General features: G+C 36.4%; 1 protein-coding gene across 3 annotated transcripts; it reads right to left on the bottom strand.

Moving 5' to 3' along the window:
* Positions 1-8,013: 8,013 nt before the first annotated feature.
* On the bottom strand, positions 8,014-15,695 carry LOC123881166. 3 transcript variants are annotated; one of them, XM_045929790.1, is made up of 4 exons: positions 13,276-13,405; positions 12,089-12,272; positions 11,033-11,252; positions 8,014-10,703 (listed from the first exon to the last, which is right to left on the bottom strand). In XM_045929790.1, the coding sequence occupies exons 2-4, from the start codon at positions 12,145-12,147 to the stop codon at positions 8,853-8,855; spliced, it is 2,130 nt and encodes a 709-aa protein (XP_045785746.1). In that variant the 5' UTR covers positions 12,148-12,272; positions 13,276-13,405; the 3' UTR covers positions 8,014-8,852. The 3 variants fall into 3 exon arrangements, with proteins under 3 accessions (XP_045785746.1, XP_045785745.1, XP_045785747.1); XM_045929789.1 differs by lacking the exon at positions 13,276-13,405 and adding an exon at positions 12,899-13,169; XM_045929791.1 differs by lacking the exons at positions 12,089-12,272; positions 13,276-13,405 and adding an exon at positions 15,692-15,695.
* Positions 15,696-16,103: the final 408 nt, after the last annotated feature.

Below are 16,103 nucleotides of genomic sequence, written 5' to 3' on the forward strand. Positions count from 1 at the left end.
CCACAGACAGATACATAGATATACACGTCAAACTTATAACACCCCTCTTTTTGGGTCGGGGGTCAACAATACCGCTATGCAGATGACATTGCGTCGGTACTGTAAGATGTGCAATTTCGCCTGCGTAAGTGATTGATCGCCAATTGTTCATCGGGTGCCGCTATCTATCAAGTCTAATGCATGGAGTTGCAACTGTACAGAGCCATCCTAAACGTGGACGGAGTACTCCATGTCAGACTGAAACTAAAAGGGTGATAAAGAGTGAGGCGTTGTTTTGACGACGTGAAGTAAGTTCACGCCAGCAATGGCTGCTGGAAAGGACAGCGTCGTCTATAATAGCTCGTTCACACAGGCTGTGTAAGCGTAGACGTAGCGCGTACCATGGCGTTGTAATGTATGAAACTGTATGAAACATGGCACACCACTTGCGTAAAGCGTGGACGTATGCACGCAGTTAGGGGTTTACGCGCGTCACTAGGCACGTGTCACGTGTACGCAATTGGTGTGAATCGCCCTAACTGTCTAGCGTAGAAAATTAGCGTCAAAGCTCTTTACGTTTATGTACAACTACAATTAGCGCTATTTCTTGACGGAACATTTCCTAGATATCTAATTTTATCAACGTCTAATTATTTATATAATTTATTGGAATATTTACATCGCGTCAAGCATATTCCATCATGGCACATGGCACGGCGAGTGTTTTCATAATTTAACACGCCACTCCAGAGCCAAATTGTGTCGCCGAATATGATGCTTTATTATGCCATTACACATCTAACTTTTCATTTTGTTAACACCACTAGTGAGCAGTATATTTCATCGTTGACAGATAATAAATAGGGAACAGAATTTTGAATGTGATATGACTTAGGAGTATGATCATCCAAACATATTCGTACTTTACCACATGTACCTATACTTAGTTTAGGGTTTGTATTCCTTTAACTAGCGCCAACCACATTGAAATTGAGACAGCCAAGTGTGCTTTAAAAAGTAATAATAATAATAATAAATCCTTTTATTCAGCCAAAACAAACACAGACACAAACAGGTAGGGCGCCATAGTCCCTGGGGAACTAAGGAGCCGATCAATGTCCATGCTCTCTGGCTCCCCAAGACCCAGGCACCCACTTCTTAGAACTAGGTGAGATTACGGGCCGATCGGGAGCGCAACCATACCGTGCTTATTTATATTGGTGATAGGCGAGTTTCCTGCTGGTGCTCTTTTGGTAGGAAAGCGATACCAAACCAATACATCTAGGCTTTAACGACTTAAATCTCTATCTATTTAATACATTCTATTGAATATTTTACATTTATCTATACTATACTAATAAATAAAATTGGAGTGTCTGTCTGTAATTTCGAAATAACTACCTCATATTAAGCTCATATGGTTATTTGAACGATACGATAACTGAATCACACGTTTTTAAAATTTTTGTCTGTCTGTCTGTCTGTTTGAAAAGGCTAATCTTTGGAACGGCTGAACCGATTTTGACGGGACTTTCACAGGCAAGTAGAGGATTGACCAGGGCGTAACATAGGCTACTTTTTTTAACCGACTTTCAAAAAGGGAGTTGTGTTTTTCTACCTATGTACACCGAAATCTCCGAGATTTCTGAACCGATTTGCGTCATTTCTTTTTTAATCGATAGAGGAACTTAGCGACATTGTTTCATAAAAAATTTGGAGTCCAACTCCTCAATCCTGATGCTGCAGGGGATCTGACCAATCCACGCGGGCGAAACTGCGGGCATCAGCTAGTATCTAATATGCCTATCTATCTAGCTACCTAACTATCTACTTATCTTTCTACCTATCTATATAACTAATCTATCGACTACATAATTATCTAAGTAGCATTCTCTTCTGGCATTCTTCCAGCAATATCATGTTGGCAAATTTGTTACATTCATTATTTTCATTCGGAAGTATTTTGCTAACGGTACCTAGACTGGATGATAAATCACTAGCGGGTGTAAAGACTTATACGAGCAACATTGCCACTAACTCGTCCATCCACAGAATATAATAGATTATAATAGATTTTATAAGGGACTATAGGACACTCTTACAGTTTATTTAAATTACAATCAACTTCAGACAACATTAGGGAGAATGCTTAGCAGATTAGCCTGGTTGGAGCGCAGCGGAAACCAATCCTTAATCTAAGGGAGAATGGTTTTGCTATCTGCACAATAAATACCTACTAGTTCTTTCTTATTGCGTTGGAAATGACAAACCGATATCGTGGCAGCATAGACACCTTCGCACTCGCACCGTAGTAGTAATGTGTAGTACGAGTAGTTGCACTAGTAGCAAGTAATACTCGTAGATCGCTAAAAATCACTTACTGCGCAGGTTTAATATCAGAGTCTTTTTTCGTGACACCGACTACAGTAATCATTTTTTTAAATTCAGATACAAGCTGGCCCTTGACTACAATCTCACCTGGTGGTGAGTGATGATACAGTCTAACATGGAAGCGGGCTAACCTGGAAGTGGTACAGCAGCTTTTACTAAACCCATACCCCTTTGGTTTCTACACGGCATCATACCGGAACGCTAAATCCCTTGCCGGCACGGCTTTGCCGGTAGGCTGGTAACTAGCCACCCCCCTCCTCATTTCCTGCCTCAGTGTCATCATCGTCTCCATCAACCGATAGACGTCCACTGCTGGACATAGATCCCTTGTAGGGATTTCCATACACCACGGTTTTGCGCCGCCTGAATCCAGCTGGTCCTTGCGACTCGTTTGATATCGTCTTAGTTGTCCACACAGTCTTGCAACCCTGCACTTTCCGATACGAAGTCGCCATTCCAGCACCTTAGGTGTGAGTAGATATCATGATCAACTCATTTGCGCCCCACTACTGAGTACGGGTTTCCTCTCAGAATAAGAAGGGTTTAGGCCATAGTCATAGAGAACATGGAGAACTCTCAGGCATGCAGGTTTCCTCACGATGTTTTCCTTCACCGTTAAAGCAAGTGATATTTAATTGCTTAAAACGCACATAACTGAAAAGTTAGTGGTGCGTGCCCAGGATTGAACCCCAGACTTCCGATTAGGAGGCGGACGTTCTAACCACTAGGCTGTCACAGCTTTTTGTAATGAGTAGATAATATATTCAATGGTAAATTCAATTTAGTTTGATATTCGCCGGGCAAATAACAAGTAGGAAGTTGTATATAGTTTGTTAACAGTATTTACATAGTAAATCAGTCGGCCCTAGGGGAACCGAAGCTTCCTTCGAAGACGTGAGACAGTGACATATTTATTGCGCTCGCTGGTTTCGATCACCATCGCCCATCTCCGCCAACCTTGGCCGAATGTAACCAAGACTGTTGTAATGTAATCGTTTGAGTAAACAATTGTAAGTGATTGAACGAATAGAATCTGAGTGTGTCATTAGGAACTATCTGATGACTAGCAGAGGTCAATCCGTAGCTCCGTTGTGGCATGATTGAAAGATAAACTGACAAACCAACAAAATAATAAGCTAATTGCATTTATAATATTGTTTAATGAGGTAGTGTTCAAATGGAAAAATCATTTTTTCTCAGTTAGGTAAGATTATTTTTATGACTTGCCTTACCTTTCTTACCTACTAGATACCTACCTAATAAAACGGATTCCCGGCAGCCCGCTTCCATCTTAGATTGCATCATCATTTACTACCAGATGAGATTACAGTCAAGGGCTAACTTGTCTATACTAATATTATAAAGAGGAAACCTTTGTATTTTTGTATGTTTGTATTGAATAGGCTCAAAAACTACTGGACCGATTTCAAAATTTCTTTCACCATTACTTAGAGGGATTCTTCCGAATCCGTATAGGCTATATTTTATCCCGGAAAATAGATAGGATTTTTCGTGGTATCCGTGCGAAGCCGGGGCGGGTCGCTAGTAATGGAATAAAAGCATAAGTTCGTATTTAACTAGACGCTACGCCTCAAATCCATTCGACTCTGCCACTGGGCGTTATGCCGTAGGTGCGTTTGCCATTCTACCATGCCGGTATGGTGGCAACGAGCTATAGGTGTCAATAAGATCAATAGCACTGAACAGGTGCGAATTATTTTCGACGACCAAAAGTATTGTATTAGCAAACGATAGTAACTATGTCTCGTGTTGACGACGGACTGCCAGAAAAGTTTCTGATACATTTCACCGGACGCGTATCGATAGACGAGTAGGATGCCTTACAATTGTTTATTTAAAGCAAAATCAATAGGACTGTGAAGATTTTTATTTTTAGGGTTTAGGATAGTAAAATAAGATACTTTCTTGTTTCGTCCATTCGTCCATCCGTCTGTATGACATAAATATTCAAAGATCTATTAAAGCTGTAAACTTTGGCACAGTTGTTCAAGCTTCTTGCCCTGACGTACTTTAATTTAAAAAAAAAAAAAACCAAATCCACGCGGATAAAGTCACTAGTTAGTAACTTTATCCGCGTGAATTTCGGTTTTTTAATTTTACTTATTTTCTTCTAGTAGCCAATGAGTAAATACGCAGTCTAGTTTTTAACCGACTTCCAAAAAAGGAGGAGGTTCTCAATTCGTCGGGATCTTTTTTTTTTTTTTTTTTTTTTTTTATGTATGTTCCCCGATTACTCAAAGACCCCTGGACCGATTTGGAATTTTTTTTTGTTTGAAAGGGTATACTGTGCAGGTGGTCCCATATAAATTTGGTGAAGATCTGATGAATATCTTCGGAGATGGAGAACAGAACTCCTCAATGGATAAGAGCAAATTGCTCGCGATCACTGTAATAGCTTAGTAAACAGTAGGGTTTTAACTGGGCATAGCATATGTACACTACATACACACAGTACACACACACAGTACAGTGGGGCCACTAAAAATTGTGAAATAAAAAATTTTCAAAAGAAAAATAAAACCGACTTCAAAAACCAAAAACACTAAAAAGTAGAAAATAATTTTTGTTTAGCTACACATGTAATGTACCTAGGTATGAAGTCGGGCGAGCTTCACTCTTGGATTTCTAATTTTGTTTTAATATGCTCGCTCTAAGCATAAAAATTGAAAGTGCGTGTACATGATAGGTGTTTGAAATGTGATAAGTACACATTGAATTTTTTTTTAAAACAAAGTTTTTAAAGTTTGTTTTGTTTTGAAATATGAATGAATGCGTGGCATCGATGTATGTATGGGCATATATTATGAGTACTTGCTACAAATAACGGAACGTCATGGCAACGCCGCACGTCACTTGTGTACGGTAACAATATTTTGGCCAATTATATTATTATTGCTGTTTTCTATGGATATATTAGGTATATTCATTTTTTTTATTTCTTATACATGTTAAGTATCGACTTCCCCTCACGCGCGGGTCTCTCACTCAGAATAAGGGTTTGGGTCATAGTTCACCACGCCGGCCAAGTGTGGATTGGCAGACCTCACATACCTTGGAGAACATTACAAAAAACTCTCAAGCTTTCCTCCCGATGTTTTCCTTAATCGTTAAAGCAAGTGATATTTAATTGCTTAAAATGATAGCTTCGTAAAGTTAGAGCTGTACCCCCGGCCTACGGAATGGGAGGCGGACGCCTTAACCACTACACGGCTCTTGCTTTGATTTGTTAGCTTGAACCTAAAGCTCAACCATGCTACTATGTTAAAAGCCTGGCAGCATAACCGGGAAGACGGAAAATTAATAAAATTCTTCCATTAGGAAAGCCAGGAAATTTCTGTCGAGTTACTACTACAAGCTATGAGTTCCGTGCATTGCTTGTCATTGCAATCACATCAATAATCCTAATTCTCAATTCTAAAGCATTTGGCATGTGTTCTACCGTACGTCTAATCTCATACTAATCGCAAATGCAGGTGCACCTAAATTCATACAACTAAATGTAAACTCCAGTCTATAAATACGAGCGTCCGTAAATGTTATGAACAACTTTGAAACGATAGTATGTAAACATGTGAAAATTTTATAATTTATAGCGCACTTCATCACACTGTAATAATAAATGCTGATACGTTAAATGAATTTAGCGTTTAGAATTATTTATGTGCCTCGTTGGTTCTTGACCGTGGCTCAGATTGTGTAGGAGCTATAATTAAACAATTAGCGTCCGTACCCTTACCCTTGTCATACCTAAAACACTCAGCATATTATATACTTTTAGCTGACTACGCCGGTAATGTTTTTAAAGCTAATACCCGGTGCTTCATTTGCATGGATTTAGGTTCCTTGAAAATGCTGTGCTTTGATAAAGAGTACCTATCATATGTTCCGAGAGTTCTCCATAATGTTTTCAAAGGCGTGGGAAAGTCTGCCACTGTGTGATTACTTAGCCAGCGTGGTGGACTACGCTCTAAGCCCTCCTCATTCTGAAAGGAGACCCTGTAGTAGATCGGCGATGGTTTGAGTGTATTGTGGTAAAGAAATTAAATAGTTTGAAGAACCGCCAAAAAGTTTCAATGTACATTTTGTCTGATATTAGAGGAAGCCTAAAAGATTAGATTATGAGTTATGACTAACTTTCGCACGTAAAATATTATTTATAACCCCCGACCCAAAAAGAGGCGTGTTACAAGTTTGACGTGTGTATCTGTGTATCTGTCTGTGGCATCGTAGCTCCTAAACTAATGAACCGGTTTTAATTTAGTTTGTTTTTGTTTGATAGGTGGCTTGATCGAGAGTGTTCTTAGCTATAATCCAAGAAAATCGGTTCAGCCGTTTGAAAGTTATCAGCTCTTTTCTAGTTACTGTAACCTTCACTTGTTGGGGGTGTTATAAATTTTTAATTTGCACTTGTTTCTTGTAATGTGTCTAGTTCACGATCAATATTCCTATTCGATACAATTCCGCGTAGAAACCAAAGGGGTATGGGTTTAATAAAAACTGTCAAACCACTATCAGTCTTAGACTGCATCATCACTTACCAACAGGTGAGATTGCAATCATTTTAGCAATCTATTTTAGCAATATGTATTATTGCTAAAATAGAGGTAGAATAAAGTACGCAGTAGTATTTACCTAGTAATAGGCCAAATGTTGTATATTGATTTGTATAAAAGTTAAAAGGCAATCTTACGAACTGGAAAAAATAAAATGAAATGCTTTGTTTTGGTCAAAGTCAGATGAAAACTTCCATTAGTACTTAAAACTTTTTTGAAAAATGGTTTGTGTGCAAATATTTTGTACATTTTCAAAGCAAAGAGCCAGTCCATCCGAATATAAAGCGACAAGACTTATTTCTTTTTGTTTTCTCTGACATCTTAGAGAGCAGCTTCTCTCTAGATCCTGTTTTGTAAAGCGCTCAAATAAAGCTTGTATACTGCAGATTGACCGAGATAAAATATAAATGTACTGAATGTGCAAAGGGGAATAATAAAGTTCAGAAAATTCTTGTGGAAAATGCTTCACATAGTCGCGTTGCAGGAAATATTACGTTTGAATAAGATATTACATGACGACTAGCTACTTACTTAGGTGATGAAGCAAATTTGTTGCTCATTACTTAGTTTCAAACTAAAACACTGCATAATATTATAATAGGTAGCAAATATTTGTATTCACATGTATATATTTCAACTATTTGCTTTCTCGTTGTCGAAGCCCCTTTAGCTCAAGTTCGTAGAGTTAATATACGTATTATATCCTCGTAAGATACTTACAGTAAATCCTATTGTATTCGATGAAGGATTAATGATAAAATATATAAGAAAACACCATACCTAAGTAAAAAAGTAATATTTTATAGTAAGTATTTGTATATTTTATAAACATGAATGTTTATGGATACCTACTCGTATGTATGTATAATTGCATTGTGACTCCCCGCATCTTACAGTTCTATAAGTTCTCAAATATGGGTTGCCTGTAAGAGATCATTGTAGTGATAAGGTCGCCCTTTGTTTTTAAGTCTATCCTGTATTTTTTTATTCTTTCTCATAGTATTAAGCAGTAAAGATGATTAAATAAATTAAATAAATATACGATAATGTGATATAAAAAGTCTTCAGCAATTTCGAATAATTTCATAAGAATCAATAAAATATATCCAACATTGATTACATACCAAACAATAATATGGTAATCCATTACAACAATCGAATTAATTACAGACAATGTGCCAAGAGATGCATGTGACTTGATAATGGCTATTGCTCTTAGAAAGGATACAGTCGATTTTCAGTATACAATCAAAATAGAACGGTCATCTATTTGGCAAAGATAATGCAGACTATATCTACGCGGGTGGTTACAAACAGCTGTACAGAATCGATTCACTGTAAGGGCACCAACGAACTACGGTTGACCGATTTGTACGACGCCTGGGACCAGAATAAATGATCCCGCTGCTTCCTCGTTATGATTTATGACAGTTGAAATACGATAATAACTTCCACAAAGAGTAATGTATGTTTAAATGCTGTCGAAATAGTTTCTACCTTGTTGCAATCCGTTAAAATTGATGAATAATACCTTTAAACGCAATTCTATGATACTCGTAACAGCTACCTAAATAAAATATTTCAACAGTGAACTTTTATACAAGCTGACCTGTAAATCAAGCTAATCTAAAACTTTTTACTTGAAGCTGTTGAATATTTTAAAGTTTGAGTAAAATAATACAATTAATTTCAATTGTCTTCTAATATAAATTCAATCATTAGAGTTATTTGCGGTCCCTAAAATAGATTCCGTGATTCTATTTGCTTACGCTTATACTTTAGAACAAATATTTATTCAAATGTATGTGGCTGGATGAGGAAGGCTGAGGACCGGGTGTGGTGGCGCTCTTTAGGGAAGGCCTATGTCCAACAGTGGACGTCCACAGGCTGATGATGATGATGATGTATTCAAAATTGCTTAGGAATTTCGTAAACCTTCTCATCGTTATTGAACGAATAAAAAGGCAACGACTCCCGCTCGTAAAAGCTGGTGTAGGGAATCACGCTGATATTAGAAGAAGGCATGTCGTCGAATTGTTTCAAAATTTGATTAGAACGCCATTCAGTAAGTTGTTCATCAGTAGGCTGTAACGCTGATATGTAACTTACATCGTTACTCTCATTACTTTTCATGGAGAAAGAACGAGCGAAATTTGGACAAGTTAATGTTTCCCTTCTGTATGGCAAAACGAATATTTTCTTTTTTTCATAAATATGTCTAGTTGTTATACTCGATTCTCTATCGAATTTCCTCAAAGGCAGCTTTGGAGGAAGAATAAGCGCTTCGACAGATCTATGTTTGACAAATAAAACTCGTTTACTGCCTTTTAAAAGCGTAGGATTCCTTTGAATCATACCGTATACACAAATGGCTCCACTCATAAGACAGCCTAAAGATAAACCAATAAACCAGATAAGTTCATGAGACTTGAATGTAAAATTACTATTTGTTTTTACGTTTGCTAAGTTATAAGAAACACAGTGAGTACTTCTGACTGTACCAGAAGATAAATTAAACGGACAAAAGGTAAAATCGGTACCCAAGTCTACGTTGAAAACTTTCAGTAATCGGGGTACAGTGTTAACACAGTAAACTACATCTGCACACGATGACTGGTACCAGAGTAAACCATAGCCTGGTAGTGTTGATGAAATTATTTCAACCATCGAATATGGGTTATTTTGAACAAAAAATACGGGTTTTATCCAGCTACCACTTGTAGATACAAGTCCATCGTCATTGTTATTGGAGACTGATGAAATATCTTGTCTATTTATTCTATTTAACAAACAATTTTGATGGTCTGAATTTGCTATCACTCGCAAAGTGTCCTCAACGTGGTTATTTTTTGTTGAAATGTTCCCATGACAAGCACCATTCATATAAATAATTTTAGATGTATCGTTAATAATCGGATTTGACTTCGAAATGCCCCGTTGTTCAGAATTTTCTAAATCATTATCATATTTGGTTTGGCAATATCCCTCAAAATCAGAAAACGTCATACCATCCATTGCAACTGGAGTGTGACAAACAGGATCTACAATTAGTAGTTCTTCCCGGGCAATGTTTCTTAAATCTTCCCTTGAACAATCGCAATGCCATAAATTATCCTGCAAAGCGATTCTTGGATCACGTGGCAGAATTCTATCAAATAGCCCAATTGGGATAGTGACTATGAAATTTTCGTTGAGATACAAAATTTCTATGTTTTCCAAGTAGTCAAAGGTACCTGGTTCAAGTGAAATTATTTGGCAAGAATTCAAATATAAAATTTTGCATGCTCTTAGCTTAAAAAAGCTTGCATTCCCAAGATTGTTGCGAAAAATGTTTGAAGAAAAATCCACAATACTCAATTCCAAAAGTTTGGTAGTTCCTGTGATATTGACGGGATCCCAAACATCACTTGCTTGTATATTTAAAAATTTTAGGCTGTCATCAACTGGAGCTAAAGCATCTTTTCTTATTTCGGAAAGTATACAGTCTCTGAGAAACAACTTTTCCAAATTTGACAGTCCTAGTAGCATATCTTTCTCCCATACGTTTATTTCTATTTCTTCGAGAGTAAGAATCTTGATGTTTCCACCAAATGGGCTCATAAATGCATCGGGTGATATTTGTTTAGTATTCCCTCCAACGATGGACAGTTCTCGCACATTTGAACTCATGCTCCAAAGCCAGCTGTGTGGTATTTGGAAATTCTTAAAAGTAGGACCAACTAACTTCAAAATTATGCTTTTACATTGTAAGTTTGCTTCCTGAAACAAATTGCAATAATTTAGAAATTGTACCTATCAGTTATTTTATTCATAACTAAATAATGCCCGAGACTGCCCGCGTGAATTTAAGTTACTAAAAATCTCACTGGAACTATTTGATTTTTCCGGATAAATAGGATCTCTCTGAAATCTCTATCTCTCTCTTTAGTATCTATCTCAGGGCTGCAAGCTATTTCTGTACCAAACGTTAAAGCCGTGATAGATAATAATTAATCAGACACACTTTCGCATTCATAATGTTAGTATGGATTTTAGTTGAGTGATTTGTAAGATTTTAGTTGGTTTTAGTTTTCAAAATGAAAATGTACCGAAGCGGCGTTGATGATATCTTCTTCATATTCTCCATAGTAAGGGGCGTTTTTACATGTTACTCGACAGTTAGTAACAGTGCATCGTGAAGAGGACGGCGTGCTCCGGGCAGGTTTCCCCACCACCATCAACATTATGAGGATGAAACTTGACACTATGAGGGTGCCAAAGATGATCTGAACCACCAAACGCAGCCATCCGCGGTCGCAAGATGTGTTTCTGAGAAAGTACAAAATTATATCCTTTTAATATTGGAGTGTAAAAATTTAGAAGTAGATATGCATCTGATTAATCGTAGACCTCGCTTTAAATGTTAAAATATTTTTGTTTTAATAGGACTTTAAAGATGTAGATGACAAAAAGCATCACTTTTTGAGTTTGAATCTTAGTACTCAGTGGTTATAGTCATTCAGATAAAAGGGGGCATATAACTTCTAAATTTATTTATTGCGAGCATTTGAGGATAACGACAATAATAATGTAAAGCTATTTGGCAATAACGCATCCGTAGGTTATGGAGGGTTGATAAAGTTTTAAGGGTGCAATTTAGATTAGATAAATAGCTTTTATTTGTGTTTAATAAAGCAACTAGAAGGTTGATAACGTATGATAATATAATGAAGGTCCTCTAAAATATAAAAAGCTTGTACAAAACATGAGGAATATCTTAATTTAATTTTTTATAAGTATTCTATATTTCAATTATTATTTACTAATCAAAGTGTTAAAAACTTACTAGAAAAATGACTACTAATTAAGTAGGTACCTACTAGTTAAAAATTTACTGTACTCTTCAATATAATTATATCAAAATACCTATCGTTATATTAATAGTATACATAAATTATTATTTTGTATATTTTACACAAAAAAGTGAAACAAAAAAATACCTAATCTGATTTGAAGTAATAAATATTTTCGTTAATACCTTATAACAATGAATTCAAATCTATTTTAGTAGCTATGTTTTAACAAATTATTTATTTATTTTATTTTAAAAGGTATTTAAGTAGTATTTTATACCATTATAAATTGTTACATTTTTTAGGACTTACCTGGCAACTGTAGATACTACATTACGTCCCTTTACGAAACCAACTTGAGCTATATGCATAGTTATTAACTTCTGCAAAACTATTTATAATATTTTTTATATCATCTTCGTAAAATACACAAAGCAAAAAATATTCCTTAAATAGAGTTAAATTTAGGGGAAAAGCACCAAAATTATAGAACATCCTGCACTAATGGAATTCGTGTAGGTAGGTACCACAAGATGTACAAGAGGCGCAACAAATTTTTCAATATGTAGTGAAAATGCATCAGTAGCAAGATTCAGCTGCATCTATAGGTATGTAAACAATATACGTTATTAATTAATTATTATCAGTTGTCAGAAAAAAAAACATTTTCAAAAAAAGATAATCTATAAAAAAGCTGATCCGACCTCTATTGCATAACTTAGGTACATACTACTGCGGTCAAACTCGTAATTTCAGCACTGAAAAATGCGCTTGTTGTGGCTCTGGTAACTATTACACTTCCAGCCGGTCTTACAAGAATTGTGAATGCAAATTATTAACTATCTATATAAAGCTATCTTTTTGTTATGAAATTTTTGAGTATTTTAATGATAAACTAGCTAATGCCCGCGACTTCATCCGCGTGGATTGACGTTTTTCAAAATCCCGCGGGAACTCTATGATTTTCCGGGATAAACAGTAGCCTATATTATGTTAATCCAGGGTATAATCTATCTCCATTCCAAACAGCCAAATCCTTCCAGTAGTTTCTGCGTGATTGAGTAACAAACATTCAAACATCCTCACTTTCACATTTATAATATTAGTAGGATTAATAAATACTATTTCACTTTTGTCACTATCCTTCTAAAAGCTGACTGTATCGTCACTACCGGCACTATTAAGAGTTCATTATGTGAAAATGCGTGTGATATATTATTTCCAATAATCCATGTCGAGATAAGGTATGATAATGAATGTTGTATCGCACTTTTAATGGGCGCTTTGAGTGGGCTAATGTTAGCAAACAATATAATGATCGAGAAGGCAATTGAATGGAAAAACTGTATTATTTTTCGAATAACATGATTACAGAGGCCAAGAATTAGTGTGTAAACTAAAACTTTGTTGGCAACTTAAATATAGTTTCAAGCTGTGAACCAAGTCATGATAGAAATTATTTGGACATAATTTGTTATAAGAATGTAGAAAAAAATTACATTATGACGTCATAAGATAAGAGATGTTAGGTATGTTGGAAGAAGAAACAACTTTTTATAATATATTTTTATTTAAGTGAGATTTTGAATTCGCAAATTCTGTCTCCGATGCAAAGAAAGCTAACAGTGAAACTAAAGCTGATCAAAAATCTATTTCTGAAGAACTTTTCCTAAATTGAACCAAGTTTCAACCGAAATCTACTTCAGCTTAGATAATGCAATCGTCTAGTGAATGAAACGTCTAGTCTGGAAGAGGTATGGCAGTTTTCATTAAACCCATACTCCTTTGGTTTCTAAATGGCATCGTACCGAAACGCTAAATCGCTTGGCGGCACGGCTTTGCTGGTAGAGTGGCAAGTAGCCACAGCCGAATCCTTCCATCAGACCAGACTAGAAATATTGAAATTATGAAATTCCAAACCCCTGCCGGGGTCGAATCTGGGAGCTCCCACTAAAATAAGACCATAGCGCTGTCCACTGCGGCTGTGACGCCGTCGTAAAGGCAAGTTCCTTGTGAAACTCCCCATAATGGTTTACGATCTTAGTACTAAATACTTAAGAGGGCTCTATCCGTCACTCGTTTCATACAATCGTAGTTCCAATTTCATTTGAATATTAAGCAACCAAAGTCCATGAAATTTTGCTGACATATTCTAGAAACTAATATCTATGTCTGTGGTTTTCCAGATTTCTGTTAAAATATTCGGTTTCAAAGTTACGCGGTCTTAAAAATTTTCATACAAATCTTTGAGCCTCTGTAATTTTAAAACTACATATTTTTAGAAAAATCTAAAACACCACAGACACAGATATTAGTTTCTAGAATATGTCTGCAAAATTTCATGGACTTTTCAAATGAAATTGGAACTACGATTGTATGAAACGAGTGACGGAGAGAGCCCTGTTAAAATGGTTCGCAATGCCCCTAGCTGTAGGTTTGTATACTTGTTACATTACTGTTAAAATTACGGCACACACAATGCCACTGGGAAATGTAATAAATCAGTTGCACTCGCTACAGCTTAGTTTGTTTGAATTAGTTTCCACATTTATCCTGCTTACCTGGAAACTGTTTGTATTGAACAAACTAAGGGAATTTTCCTTTCGGCACAATATGGCGCTTTTCACTTATAAATAGCTTATACCCGCGACGTCGTCCACGTGGGCTACACAAATTTCAAACCCCTATCATACTCTCTTAGGGGTTGGATCTTCAAAAATCCTTTCTAAGCCGATGTCTACGTCATAATAGCTACTTATCTGTATGCCTTTCAGCCCAATCCGTCCAAGTAGTTTGAGCTGTGCGTTGATAGATCAGTCGGACAGTCAGATGCCTTTTCCTTTCATATATTTAATACCATAGATAAACTATGGTATAAATATATAATATAAAATTATATATTTATACCTAATTTGTGCTCGGTGACAGATAAGTAACACAAAAAATACAAAACACACGAAGAAAAAGAAGTAGCGCTCCATTTTAACTGACCGAAGTTTCGTAGTTTTAAAATAGAGGGAGGTAAGTATATAACGTACTTATCTATTTTTTACTGGACTACGGTAAAACCATGAAGAAGGGTTATGATTTTAGCAGTCTAGTATGTATGTTTGTATCAGATTCTGTGTGTTCCACCGTAGAGCCTAAACTACTGGGCCGATGTTGATGAATGGTGATAATATAATTGATAACTCTATTAACACCTACATAATATAGAACTAAATGCATAGTAGGTATACTTAATTATCTCTGAAAGTTAAAAATATCTTCACAAACGAAATAAGAATTTACATAGTATACCCATCTCTCGTTCGCGAACCTCTCATATGTTTCTCATTCCGCAAACGTGAATAGAAATAAGGCAATGCAAATTGTATTTACATTTCCCCTTTTAAAAGGGAATTTTTAAGACTGCAGCTAAATATGGAAGCGCAGCTAAATACAAGTGACTATTGACTACATAACATTACCAAAGTGAACTAACTATACTGTCGTGACATACTTTTACCCGTTAGTGGAAGTAATTAATTTAAGACAAGTGTAAATTAAAAATTTATAACACCCCCGACAAGTGAAGGTGACAGTAACTAGAAAAGTGCTGATAACTTTCAAACGACAGAACCGATTTTCTTGGATTATAGCTAAGAACACTCTCGATCAAGCCACCTTTCAAACAAAAAAAAACTAAATTAAAATCGGTTTATTAGTTTAGGAGCTACGATGCCAAAGACATATGCACAGATACACAGATACACACGGTCAAACTTATAACACTCCTCTTTTTGGGTCGGCGGTTAAAAATACTTAGATGCACCCGTAATGACCTTTTTTTCCACCGCATCCGGGGAGGCATGAAAGTTATGTCGGAATCTTTTAACGAATAAACACTTTTTTACAAAGTACTCTATGTAAAACCTTTCGGTGTTCAAAACTGCCTGAGGCGCACGAGGAAAACAAAGACTTTTTTAAACCTTTATTCAGATACAAGTTAATCCTTGACTTCAAGCTCACCTGAAGGTAAGTGATAATGCAGTCTAAGATGGAAGCGGGTAACCTGGGAGGGGTATGGCAGTTTTCATTAAACCTATACTCCTTTGGTTTCTTCATGGCATCGTACCGAAACGGTAAATCGCTTAGCGGCATGGCATTGCCTAGACCTAACAAGCCAGGCTGAAGCGTACCACCAAACCAGAAGACTAGACCAGAAATTTAGACATTACAAAATTCCTAACCCCTGCCGGGAATTGAACCCGGGACCTCCCACTGATAAGACCACAGCGCATTGCATATATAGGAAACTAGAGGATGCTCGCGACTTCGTCCGCGT

The sequence above is a fragment of the Maniola jurtina genome, chromosome 3 (genome assembly GCF_905333055.1).
Source record: "Maniola jurtina chromosome 3, ilManJurt1.1, whole genome shotgun sequence".
NCBI lineage: Eukaryota > Metazoa > Arthropoda > Insecta > Lepidoptera > Nymphalidae > Maniola > Maniola jurtina.

Coding starts and splice junctions, on each gene's coding strand:
- LOC123881166 (XM_045929790.1), bottom strand. CDS start 12,147: ATGCATATAGCTCAAGTTGGTTTCGTAAAGGGACGTAATGTAGTATCT. Junction 11,253..12,088: donor GTAGTATCTACAGTTGCCAG/GTAAGTCCTAAA, acceptor GTACTTTCTCAG/AAACACATCTTGCGACCGCG. Junction 10,704..11,032: donor ATATCATCAACGCCGCTTCG/GTACATTTTCAT, acceptor AATTTGTTTCAG/GAAGCAAACTTACAATGTAA.